Below are 13,376 nucleotides of genomic sequence, written 5' to 3' on the forward strand. Positions count from 1 at the left end.
ATGATGGTATATACCTAGTATGCCTACACAAGGAACATAATTAGGAGAATTGGAGTCCAGGCAAGAGTCTGCTTAAAAAATATTGAAATAAAAAGTCTTGGGCATGGCTTTAGTAGAGCATTTGCCTGGTAAGCTCAAGGCTGTGAGTTCAAATCATAGTACTTCCAAAAATTGGGAAATGACCTTGTATAGATATTTTTTTTTAAAGACACATTTATTCAGCGTCATGATCAGACTATTACATTTAGCAATCAACAGCATGGGTGCAAAAAAAAAAAAAGTCTACATTAAAACCCATTTGTTGGAATGCTTTACACTTTCCACAGTACAGAAACTAAAATAACCTGTTATACAATTAGTCACAAATACAGTCCTCGAGTTTTTTTGCCCATACACATGAGTATTGTCTAAAACATGTCTTCTCTGTAGCAGCTAGGCCCTGCCACCACTGTGCTTGGCTGAGTTCACAAATCTGTTGTAACCTGTAGCTTCCCTGTCACTTCTCTGGCTCTCCTCGCCTGCTAAGCTTTGTTTCCTGGCAACAATTAAAACCTTCTGCCACTGCCGGAACCGCCATAGCCACCTTGGTTTCGTGGTTTGGGGAAGTATTGGCCTCCACCACCATAGGGGCCAGAGCTTCTGCCTCCAAAGTTTCCTCCCTTCATGGGTCCAAAATTTGAAGACTAATTGTTGTAATTGCCAAAATCATTGTAGCTTCCACCACCTCCAAAATTGCTGCCATCATTACCAAATCCATTGTAGCCATCCCCACTGCCGCCATATCCACCACCACCACGGCTGCCACCAAAGCCACCTCGACCACTGAAGTTTCCTCCACAACCAAAATTGTCATTGCCACCAAAACCACCTCCATGACCGCCACCAAAGTTTCCAGAACCACTTCGACCTCTTTGGCTGGAAGAAGTACTAGCCATCTCTTGTTTTGATAAGGCTTTCCTTACTTCACAGTTGTGGCCATTCACAGTATGGTATTTCTGAATGACAATCTTGTCTACGGAGTCATGGTCATCAAAGGTTACAAAAGCAAAGCCTCTCTTCTTTCCACTGCCTCGATCGGTCATGATTTCAATCACTTCAGTTTTCCCATATTGTTCAAAGTAATCTCGTAGGTGGTGCTCTTCAGTGTCTTCTTTAATGCCACCAACAAAAATTTTTTTCACAGTTAAGTGGGCACCTGGTCTCTGAGAATCTTCTCTGGAGACGGCTCTTTTTGGTTCCACGACTCTTCCATCCACTTTGTGTGGCCTTGCATTCATAGCCGCATCTACTTCCTCCACGGTTGCATAAGTTACAAACCCAAAGCCCCTGGAGCGTTTGGTGTTTGGATCTCTCATTACCACGCACTCCGTGAGGGTTCCCCATTGCTCAAAATGGCTCCTCAGACTCTCATCGGTCATTTCAAAGCTCAGCCCTCCGATGAAGAGCTTCCGCAGCTGTTCAGGCTCCTTAGGAGACTCGGACTTAGACATGACGGCAGGAGGAGGGTGGGAAGAGACACTTGAGCGATGCTTCCTCGGTCGCGTCCTCGAAGAGAAAGGAGTTAAGCGAAAGAACGTATCCTGTATAGATATTTTCAAAGGAGAATATATACATGCTAGCAGGCATATGAATGAAATAATCATTGTAGAAATGAAGATAAAAACTACAATATCGGGACTGGGAATATGGCCTAGTGGTAAAGTGTTCGCCTCGTATTCATGAAGCCCTGGGCTAGATTCCTCAGCACCATATATATAGAAAAAGCCAGAAGTGGCACTGTGGCTCAAGTGTTAGAGTGCTAGCCTTGAGCAAAAAGAAGCCAGGGACAGTGCTCAGACCCTGAGTTCAAGCCCCAGGACTGGCAAAAAACAAAAAACAAACAAAAAAAAACTACAGTATCATCTTGTATCATTTACAACAGCTAGTTTCTGAAAGAAAAATAAATGCTTATGAGGATTCAGAGTAAGAGGAACTCTTATACACTGTTGGTAGGAATATAAATTGATGTAACTGGAAAAAATATGATTGGTCCTCAGAAATCTACCAAAAAATCCAACTACATGAGTTAGCAATCCTGCTTCTAGGTATATCACTGAAGGCATTGAAATCACAATACTGAAGTATACAGTGTCCTGCACTTAAATACTGTGCTTGGTTCAAAACAGCCAATTTGTGAAGTTAGCATAGATGTTCTATTGAGCCATGAATGAGGAAAGATAATATGGTATACTGGGTCCTGGTGGTGGTTCACACCTGTAATCCTGGCTACTCAGGAGGCTAAGATCTAAGGATCTCAAAGCCAGCCTAGGAAGAAAATTCCTGAAAATCTTATCTCCAGTTAGCCACCAAAAAGGCAAAATGTGGTGTAACACCCAATGAATGAATAAGGATAATATGGAACACACACACACTATGCAATATTACTCAACCATAAAGAAATAGGAAATTATGTTATTTGGATGAAAATGCAGCAATATGAATGGAACTGGAGGATGTTATATTGAATGATATGTCAGACCCAGAAAAACAAGTACAATGTATTCTCCTTTATATGTGGAAGCAAAAGAAGTTGATTTTGTTAAAGAGAACCCCAGTTATCAGCTCAGTCTTTTCTCTTTTAAATTTTAGGGATACATACATTTGTAGTAGAAAAGTATTCCTATTGGCTTCAGATTTTGTAATTTTAAATTTCTGGGTTACATATTTGCTGGTGAAGACCTTGAAATCTTTAAGAATAAGATTTCATTTTCTTATGAAAAAAGGAACTTGATCTAAATTAGTGAGGTAAAAATCAATAAACCTTTTGAAATAAGGAAAGCTTTTGATATAGAGGCATGGGCCATCCGTTTCTCCAGTAGGTCTCCAGTAGCTCAGTAAATAATTCCAAGAACGGGCAAATGGAATGATAGCAGCAAAGGAATAGTTACCAGAGTGAAGAGACATCCTACAGAATGAGAGCAAAACCTCGTTCTGATAGTCATCTAACAAGGAATTAATGTCCAGAATACCAAAGCACTAAAGAATGAACAATCCAATTAATAATTGAGAAAATGAGCCAGGCCCTGATGGTTCATACCTGTAATCCTAAAAACTCAGGAGGCTGAGATCTGAGGATAGAGGTTCAAAGCCAGCCTGGCCAGACAGGTCTCTGAGATTTGTATCTCCAATAAAATGACTCAGGGAGTGATGCTATGGTAACCCCTCCGTACATCACCTTTATAGTAGCAATTTAAAAATATTTTTTAAAAAAGTATGAATTCCTGGAGCCCAGCTATCTAACCTCAAGTTGGGGCAGCAGATAGCTTCTTTATCCTATTTTCTTCATCTGTAATATGAATTCCACTGGAGAACTCGAAAATCTCTTTCGCCTGTTGGAGTCTGTGAATCATTTTAACACAAACCAGAAAGTTTGGAATAAAAATATATACTTGAATAACATTACCTCAAAAGTATGTTGAGTGTTTTTAAAAGTGGACTCTTGCAGAAGATATTTAAGTTCTAAAAAAAAAAAGATGTCTGTTCCACTGATGTAATAATAGTTAAAATAAACATTTCACATAGTTTCTCAGCCATTTAATGTTTTTACATGATCCACCCAAATATTAACGTGGCATTGAAACAATAGTTTGGATAATTTCCATATTTTAAGATGTCCTCAGTGGCTTAAAAAAAGGTTCCAGAACATGATACATAAAACATTCTTTCAAAATATGCATACATCTCCTAATTTTAGTGAAATTCCTTAACATTTCTATTCTTTTTTTTTCTTGCCAATTGATTAGCATGGTGAATAGCTAGAAATAAATGTGTTGTCTAGTGACAAATGAACAGACTTCGGGATCTGAAGAGTTGATTTCAAGTATCCTCTATTTTCTGAGTGTCTCTAATACATGATAAACTCACCTGAGCCTCAATTTTCCAGTTGGTAAAAACATCAAGCTGGAAATTCTCCAACTTTTTTCACTTCTGACTTCTGCAGTTTTTTCCCTCCTACACATACTACATTCCAAGAATCTGTCTTTTCAGATAAATTAAATTTACTAATAATAAATCATCTTCCAAATACTGCCAATCTGAGATTTAGAACATCCTGATTTGAATTCGGTTAAGGTTCTAACCTGAAGGAAATTAAGTCTATGAAGAAAAGAATGTATTATTTCTATGAGGTGGCTGGAATAGAAATAATAGCACCCATCATAAGTGAGGTAAAGAATGTATTTCTCTTTGGGCATGTCACCCCTTTCTTCACTGTCCCAGTTTTCCCCTCCATCTCCACCCACAAGTTGTATAGCTCATTATCAACAGTGTCTACTGAGTACCATTGCTCATTTTGTTCATTCTTTGTCCCTACATTAGTGTATGCCCCAGCCCACCCACCCAGACAGATAAATGAACAACCAAGACAAAAAGAAAAAAACCCTGTTTCAATTTCCTGGAGTTGATTTCAATAAATATTATTTTATATGATCAGAGGTACAGAAGCATTGAGTCCTTGTGTTCCTCCCCTACAATTGTCCTTTGCTCTTACTGTGGGTGAATGCCTTAAAGTCCTGTATCACATCCTGGTATTTGCTACTTTTATTATCTTTACTCTGACTTTTTGCCACATTTTTTGCTAATATTAAATACAATACAATTTTTACCATTAAAAATTTTAATTATGTATTATTATTGCAATAAAAATACATGGGATCTACCCTCTTAATTGTGTGTATGCGTGTGTGTGAGCATATGCATGCATGCGTGCACTTGTGCATGTTCTGCAGCTTGAACTCAGGGCCTGGGTTCTGTCCCACAGCTTTTTTGCCCAAGTCTAGTACTCTGCCACTTGAGCCCACAGCTCTACCTCCTGCTTTTTGGTAGTTAATTGAAGGTAAGAATCTCATGGACTTTCCTGCCTGCAATCCTCAGGTCTCAACCTCCTGAGTACCTAGGATTACAGGCCATCAGCGCTCAGCTCACATGTCACAATTTTGCTTCTTTGTATGTTCCTAAAATATGCTAACAACAGAATATATTCTCACAGTTTTAGCTACTGATTCTTTCTCCTATATTTATCTTTGTTATTGTTTGTCCATTTAATGACTTGGTTGGAATATTTTATAAAATCTGTTTCTCTTACAATGTAAAGCCTGTGGTTTTGCTCCATAGTATATTTTTAAGCATGTGCCTGGTCACCTGGATTGGCAGTGGATTTATTGGAATTTGTTGACTGACTGTTCTTTTGTTCTTAGGTAAGCTTTCTGCCTCTGTTATATCATACACAACTGTTAGGCTCCATTAATTACTGAGTTAAGTTGTTCTTGGTCTGATCCAATTAACTTTTCACTCTGTGAGTCAAATCTTGGAAATTTGTTCTCAGACATAAGACTCTTCATAGTGCTCTCTTTTTCCAGTTCCCTCTGACAAGCTAGTGATGATAGTCTGGCTTGTTGCTTTCAGAAACCACAATTGTTCTCAAGAATCCCCTTAGGCTTGAACTTTCCCATGTCCTGTATCAAATAAAGTCATTTCCTTGAGTGGCTTTGGAGTTCTTTGGACTGCTTCTCCTCTTGGGCACAGTTTCTGGACCACTGCCCCAGTGTGGAAACTTGAGATAGAGGTCCATTTCTCTTGGAGAGGCATCCCTGCTTTCTGCTCAAGTCGAGGGGTTGGGTGATCTCTGTGGCCCACCAGGAATAATCTGATAATCTTGGTTTGCATTTTCTGCTGTAAAACCTCCCTTCTGGGAAGAAGCTTCAGAGAGCGTATCAGTGTTCAAGTGTTGGCATCCTGCTGTGCTTGTGTAGAGCCTTTGCTGTCTTAGTAACAGCTGTGTAGTAAGTCGTACTAAGCATCCCCCAACTAATTGGTTCCATTCACCAGTAATTTAGCTTCTGTAACTTGGAGCTGGGAGACTTGAGAAATTGTAGCAAGCTGCCTCTTTTGCTGAGATTTCATATTCCTTGGTGGGAAGTTGAGAGGAAAAAGAACCCCATCTCGGCCACACGGAGGTGAGAGGGAACTGGGTTGTGGTTGTCTCTGCTGACACCCTGGTGTGGGGATGAGAGTTCTAGCTCCTTTGTCTCTTCCCCTGACATGGTAATGTCCAGGAAAGCAACAGGAGCCTCAGTACAACTTTGTAAGTGTGAGAGTGTCCATTCTGCCTTTGGGACATGAATAAGAGTGGGGGAATATTATTCTGTGTGATTGGCTAAACAACTAAAGTTGTTTTGCACTAAGATTTTTTTCCTTCCAGTTTCTTCTCCCTTTAAAAAAAATTTTTTTTAGGGCTGGGGATATGGCCTAGTGGCAAGAGTGCTTGCCTCGTATACATGAAGCCCTGGGTTCAATTCCCCAGCACCACATATAGAAAACGGCCAGAAGTGGCGCTCTGGCTCAAGTGGCAGAGTGCTAGCCTTGAGCAAAAGGAAGCCAGGGACAGTGCTCAAGCCCTGAGTCCAAGGCCCAGGACTGGCCAAAAAAAAAAAAAAAATTAATTTTGTGACTGTAATTCCATTGTGGCTAAGCTAGCCTTGAACTCATGATCCTCCTCCTTCAGCCTTCCAAGTGCTGGGGATACATATATGCACCCCTACACTCAACTTTCTAAATTTTCTGCTTTGCTAGGCTCTCTCCTGGTCTGAAATTACACTTTTTTTTTTGCCAGCTCTAGGGCTTGAATTCAGGGACTAAGCACTGTCCCTGAGCTTCTTTTGCTCAAGGCTATCATTCTTGCACTTGAGCCACAGCACCACTTCCAGCCTTTTCTGTTTATGTGGTACTGAGAAATCGAACCCAGGACTTCATGGATGCTAGGCAAGCACTCTACCACTAAGCCATATTCCTATACCCCTTACACTTATTTTTATAAGTCAGTTTTAAAATTGGATAAGTACCTAATATTTATACACTTAATTGGTTCTTTTCATAATACTGTAGAATCTTTTATAAGTTTCTGAGTATACTAATTTTTGATAAGTTGTTATCATAAGTTGTTGTCATAAAAGGATAATTAAAAGAGAGCATTGTGTGGGTTGTTCTTTTTTTCCTTTAACTGTGCTTTAATTTTCCTGTTATGCTGTAATATTTGAAGTTACTTTCTTATTACAAATACAGTGTGAATGTGGCCAAGTAGATTATTTTGACATGTCTCCTAAAGGGTTCTTTCACAATGAGAATACTTTGAGAATATTTTTTTCAATAAGTTAATTTTCCTCTGGCCTTCATGTCCATCTTTTGTATTACTATATGAGTTTAGACTTCTAGTTCATTGAACATGGAAACTAGGTTTGAAGTGGAGAGACAAGAAACTTCTTTTGTTTTTGTCAGTCATGGGGCTTGAACTCAAGACCTGGGTACTGTTCCTGAGCTTTTATGCTCAAGGCTAGCACTCTACCACTTTGAGCCACAGCTCCACTTCCAGTTTTCTGGTGGTTAATTGGAGATAGGATTCTTTTTTTTTTTTTTTCTTATTCATTGTTAAAGTGATGTACAGAGAGGTTACAGTTTCATATGTTAGGCATTAGATACATTTCTTGTACTGTTTGTTACCTCCTCCAACATCCCCCCCTCCGCCTCCCCCTTTCCCTCTCACCCCATGAGTTGTTCAGTTGGTTTACACCCGTCTTGCAAGTATTACTTTTGTAGTTATTTGTCTTTTTAATCCTGTGTCTCTCGATTTTGGCATTCCCTTTCACTTTCCTAGTTCTAATACCAGTATATACAGTTTCCAATGTACTCAGATAAGATACAGAGATAGTGCAGGTACAACCACAGGAAGGGGATGCAAGAGGAAGATTCTTAAAGGACTTTCTTACCTGGCTAAACTGCATATCTCACATCTCAGTTTCCTGAGTAGCTAGACTTACAAGTGTGAGCCACCAGCTCCTGGTGAAACTTTCAGCTCAGTATTTGAGTTTTTCTTCTCTGTTATAGTATCAGAATATTTCAAGAAGAATATCCAGAACTTCTTGAGTATGTTGATATAAAGAATAACTTGTTTTTGTTTTTGTTGTTTATATTATTGTTGAAATGTGGTTTCAGATTATTGTGGCCCCCAAACCTGCCATTTAACTGGCTGTAACTTTTGGCAAGTCATATAACCTCTCTGTGTTTTAGGGCCTTCAACTGTAAATGAGTACATGATGTCCATTCATATGATCTTTCGTGAGGATATTGACTAACAATATTTGCAGAGCATTGGAAGCAAGGCAGAAAGATGGCATAACTTTATGAGTTTTTTTTTTTTTCTGATTCTTTTTTTTTTTTTTTTTTGGCCAGTCCTGGGGCTTGGACTCAGGGCCTGAGCACTGTCCCTGGCTTCTTTTTTGCTCAAGGCTAGCCCTCTGCCACTTGAGCCACAGCGCCACTTCTGGCCATTTTCTGTATATGTGGTGCTGGGGAATTGAACCCAGGGCCTCATGTATACGAGGCAAGCACTCTTGCCACTAGGCCATATCCCCAGCCCCCTTCATGAGTTTTAGCTATTATTAGTGCTGATAATGTTTGTGAGCTGCTTGAACGTATCAACTGGCCAAAAAAAAATATCCTATCCAAGGATACTGTGCTACACTTTGGGGAGCCTGCTGTGGCAAACATTCTAGCATGTGTTTTATCCTGCCCAAGACTTTGTGTCACTGTATCATATAGTAGATTTATCCATGTTTCAATCTTGTTGCAGTTTTAAGGACATAGGCATTATAGAGGTGTTTCCCCCCCCTACTTTTTTGGGGCACTAGGATTTGAATTCAGAACCTTTTTGCTTGCTAGGTAGACACTCTACCACTTGAGCCATGCCACAGCACTTAACACAGTTTAAACAGTAAATCAAGCTGACCAATGAGGATGGTCACTGTCATATGCCATATATGTACCTCATTTAAACATAATGCAGATTGAAAGTGACTCATTATCTACTCTTTAGCTGCCCTCTCTAACTTAGTTTTCACTGCTATAGCTTTGGCTTTCTCCGTAGATGTGGGCGTAGCTCTGTCTTTATTGAGAAAGGTTTATCCTTCAAAAAGAGTTAACATTCCTGCAGAATGCCTATTTCCATCCAGTTAGCTACCTGTACTGTGGTTAGTTTGGTCACATACTAGGTGAAAAGCAAACTATTTCATACAATTGTTTTTTGTTTTGTTACTTGGGGATACAGGCACTTTATGTGGAACCTAGGTTAGTATTGAACTTGAGATCCTCCTGCCTTAGCCTTCCGAGTGCTGGGATTGAAGGTATACATATACCACTACACCTAGCTTCATTTGTTCATTATTACCCTGTAATTATCTTCATTTTGAAAGCTGCTGCTAATCATAGAAATAGATTGAGTACTTCTTAAGTGTGTTACTGGGGGAGGGCTGTCAGTCCCTGTAAGCTTTTGATTATATATTCATTTATTTGTTTGTGGCCAGTCCTGGGCCTTGAATACAGGGCCTGAGCACTGTCCCTGAGCTTCTTTTGCTCAAAGCTAGCACTCTACCACTTGAGCCATAGTGCCACCTCCAGCTTTTTCTGTTTATGTGGTACCGAGGAATTGAACCCAGAGCTTAATACATGCTAGGCAAGCACTCTGCCACTAAGCTACATTCCCAGACTTGATTGTTTCTTCAGAATGGTACACATCAGTGTGTATTACCAAAAAAATTAACTTCATTAACCTTGCAAGGCTCATTCATGGACATGCGCCTAAAGGGACCCCTAGATCCTTCTTAGAGACCCTGTCAGACCTGTTCTTTGATTCGTATTACTCATTTTGTGCTCCTGAATTCTTGTTAAGCAAATTTTCTGGCAAAAGTATAAATCATTGCATTAGTGTAAGGTTAAAAAGAAAAGATTAGCCAGGTGCCAGTGTAATAGTAGCTTCTCAGGAGTCTGAGATCTGAGTATCAAAGCCAGCCTGAATTGAGGCCAGATGGGGCAGGAAAATCCCTGAGACTCTTATCTCCAATTAACCCCCAGAAAACTGGAACTGGTACTGTGGCTGTGGCTCAAAGTGGTAGAGCACTAACCTTGCCTTAAAGAGTTCAGGGATGACACCCAGGCCCCGAGTTCAAGCCCCTTGATTGGCTCCCCTTGCCCCCAAAAGATTAATGGTGAATTTATTTACTAATAGGTTCTTATTCTTTGTTATTACTTACTTTCATCTTTTTAAAATAAAAAAAATAATATTTCAACTCCAGTTTGAAAATTCAGATCAATCTCCTTCTCTGGTCAAATGTGTGTACATTTGTGAACTAGAAAAGAATTTCTACTTCCATTACAAAGCAGTCTTTAAAAAAACTAACAGCCAGGTGCTGTTGGCTCATGACTAAAATCCCAGCTACTCAGGAGGCTAAGATCTAAGGATTAAAATTCAAAGCCAGCCTGAGAAGGAAAGTCATCTACAAGATTCTTATCTTTAATTAATCACTAAAAAAAAAAAAAGTTGAAAATGGAGCTTTGACTCAAGTGGTAGAGCACTAGCCTACAAAGCTCAGAGACAGCACCTGGGCCCTGAGTTCAAGCCACAGGACTAGCACATACAAAAAACAAAAACAAAACACCTATTATTGCTCTTACTGTTACCTGTGTTCAGGTTTTTGCCCCTCTTGCTGTATATTAGGTAACTACCAATTAAGCTACACCTCCTAACCTCGTGTTGAGTTTTTAGGAAAATTTCTCTCTCTCTCTCTCTCTCTCTCTCTCTCTCTCTCTCTCTCTCTCTCTCCCCCCTCTCCTGTTCTCCCTCTTCCTCTCTCCCTCCTTTCCTTCCTCCCTCTCCCTCTCTCCCTCCTTTCCTCCCTCCCCTCTCCCCCTCTTTTTCCCTCCCTCCTTCCTCCCTTCTCCTCCCTTCCTCTCTCCCTGTCTCTCTCTCTCTCTTTAACCACTTTTTATATCTCACCCCACAGTTGTATAGGGGCCGTTTCTTTGAGGTGCCCTGCTTGTCACAGCCTTTTTGTTAGGCCTGTATACTAGGGCTTAGACCTCTGGGTCAGGAAAAGACTGAACACTTAATTCTTAAGTGTGGCTTACTTTTTTTTTTTTGTCAGCTTTGGGACTTGAACTCAAAGCCCAGCTGTCCCTGAGCTCTTGCTCAAGGCTAGAGCTCCATCACTTTGAGTCACAGTGCCACTTCCAGCTTTCTGGTTGTTAATTGGAGACGAGTCTCACAGACTTTCCTGCCTATGCTGGTTTTGAACTGCGATCCTCAGATCTCAGTCTCCTGAGTAGCTTGGATTACAGGCATGCGCCACCAGTACCCAGCTTTTGTCAGTAATTTTATCATAGCACTCAAAATTAATAACTCCATTTTAACATGTTTATAAACCTATGAAGTGAACATTTCTGTCTTTTCCAACTGAAATACAGGAAAGCACCTTGCTTCCTATTTTGGTATTGAATATTACAGTTTTTAGTTGTTTAGGAAGCAAGGTGCTTTCCTGTATTTCTGTGGGAATGTGAAATTGGTATTATTTCTTTGGATGAGGATTGGTATTGTTAGAATACTCTCTCTCTCTCTCTCTATATATATATATATATATGCATATCTCCTTTGAAGTAGCAATTCTGCTTCTGCTCAATAGAAATTGTTATGTAAATAAGGATTTATTTTGATTATAGTTGCAAACCCTGCAAACACTGGAAACAAATTATATGTGTAGTAAATGTGTCATTTTTTCCTCTGATTAGCATAAATTAACTTTGCAAAGTGGTTTCACTACAATATTTACATACATGCATATGATATACTTTGATCAAATTCATCACATTTATATTATTTCTTCTTAACCCCTCTGTCAACCTCCTCTCTCTTTTTAAACATTTTTTAGTGGGTTTCATTGAATTATTTTCGTATGGACTTTTATGTTCACCCTCCTATCACTCTCTCCTTTCTCTTTCCCCTTTTCCTCTAGTTACTCTCCAGAGATCCTCCTTTAACAATTATGTCATGTCATTATTCGATTTTTACATCTAGATACCATGTGAACCAAAAATGTGATATTTCTGAACTAAGTTTACCTTGCTTATTAATATGATGATCTGATGTGAAATTTGGGGGGAGTGCGCGCGCATGCGCGCGCGCCTGTGTGTGTGTATTGTTCGAGATGGATCCTAGATTCCCATGCATGACAGACAAATAATTTATCACTAATCTATACATACACATATAAAGCCTTCCTATACTTTAGTGCCATCAGGATGAGGGGTGAGCCCCCCCCCCCCCCACTCCTCTGGGTGTCTTAGTGGTAAGGAGCCACCTGAGGTATCTTGGAATACAAATTCTCTTAGTACCTTCATTTGCCCTTTGCCCATGTTGTCCATCTGCCTTCCCCCCCCATTATTTTCCATATGACTTTATTATTGAACAAATTTTATGAGATTGACACTGGGTAGTGGAGTAGCAGTAAAAACATGCAGTGATTGTTATAGTAGTCCAGGTGTAAAACATGGAAAGCTTGAATCAAAGTTAGTGGAAATGAGCAGAAGGTTTCGGGCAAGACCAAAGAAATTAGGTGTATCTTTCAGAGCACCTTCTCTATAAAGGATAACTTGTAAGTTTTAAAGATGAAACACTTGAGAGTTTCATATCTGATCAAAAGAGCTTAGAACAAGCACTATAAAATGTGGTTTGAAACTTCTTTGAGATAAATGATAAAGTGAAGTGTTTTTTTCTTTTTATTCTGGGTATGTATATAAGCGTGTATACATGCACACACGTGAGCTGGTCCGGGGGCCTAAACTTAGGGCCTAGGTGCTGTCACTGAGCTTTTGTCCTCAAGATGAGCCACCAATGCCTTGCCTTTCCCATTGACCTTCCAAAAATTTTCCCTGTCCTCCACAGCCTTCCTACTATATGCAAGTTCCACTGAAACCACTTTCCTGGGTTCATAAAACTTGTGATTTTAAAGGAACATTGAATCACGTATTGCACTGTGAACAGGAGCTGCAATTGCCTCTGAAGGTGTGAGGAAGATGCTAAGATTGATGGTGCCTCTCGTTTCTTCATTGCTGTATCTAGGGAGCCACTGAGTTATGCTATGTCATGTTTTTATTTCAATTTTTTAAGTGGTGTTCTTTTTTTTTTTTTTTTTTTTGTAGCTCCAAAAGGAATTCTTCATCTGTCTCCTGATGTTTATCAAGAGATGGAAGCCAGCCGCCACAAAGTGATCTCTGGCACTACTCTAGGATATTTGTCACCTAAGGATATGAACCAGCCTTCAAGCTCTTTCTTCAGTATATCTCCCACATCAAACAGCTCAGCCACCATTGCCAGGGAACTCCTCATGAATGGAACATCTCCTACAGCTGAAGCCATAGGGTTAAAAGGAAGTTCTCCTCCTCCCCCTTGTTCTCCAGTACAACCTTCAAAACAACTGGAATATTTAGCAAGGATTCAAGGCTTTCAGGTATGAATT

At 39.8% G+C, this 13,376-nt stretch overlaps 1 protein-coding gene and 1 pseudogene across 9 annotated transcripts in view; one reads left to right on the forward strand and one right to left on the reverse strand.

Annotated features, from left to right (window-relative positions):
* The window catches only part of Stau2 (staufen double-stranded RNA binding protein 2), a 262,522-nt gene that overhangs the window by 137,752 nt on the left and 111,394 nt on the right, over positions 1–13,376 (forward strand). For all 9 annotated transcript variants that reach the window (XM_048358488.1, XM_048358487.1, XM_048358484.1 and 6 more), the window contains one exon: positions 13,060–13,367. In XM_048358488.1, the coding sequence (XP_048214445.1) occupies positions 13,060–13,367 (308 nt within the window). The remainder of the gene's footprint in view (positions 1–13,059; positions 13,368–13,376) is intronic.
* LOC125360513 lies at positions 468–1,562 on the reverse strand (annotated as a pseudogene).

The sequence above is a fragment of the Perognathus longimembris genome, chromosome 12, assembly GCF_023159225.1.
Source record: "Perognathus longimembris pacificus isolate PPM17 chromosome 12, ASM2315922v1, whole genome shotgun sequence".
Taxonomy (NCBI): domain Eukaryota; kingdom Metazoa; phylum Chordata; class Mammalia; order Rodentia; family Heteromyidae; genus Perognathus; species Perognathus longimembris.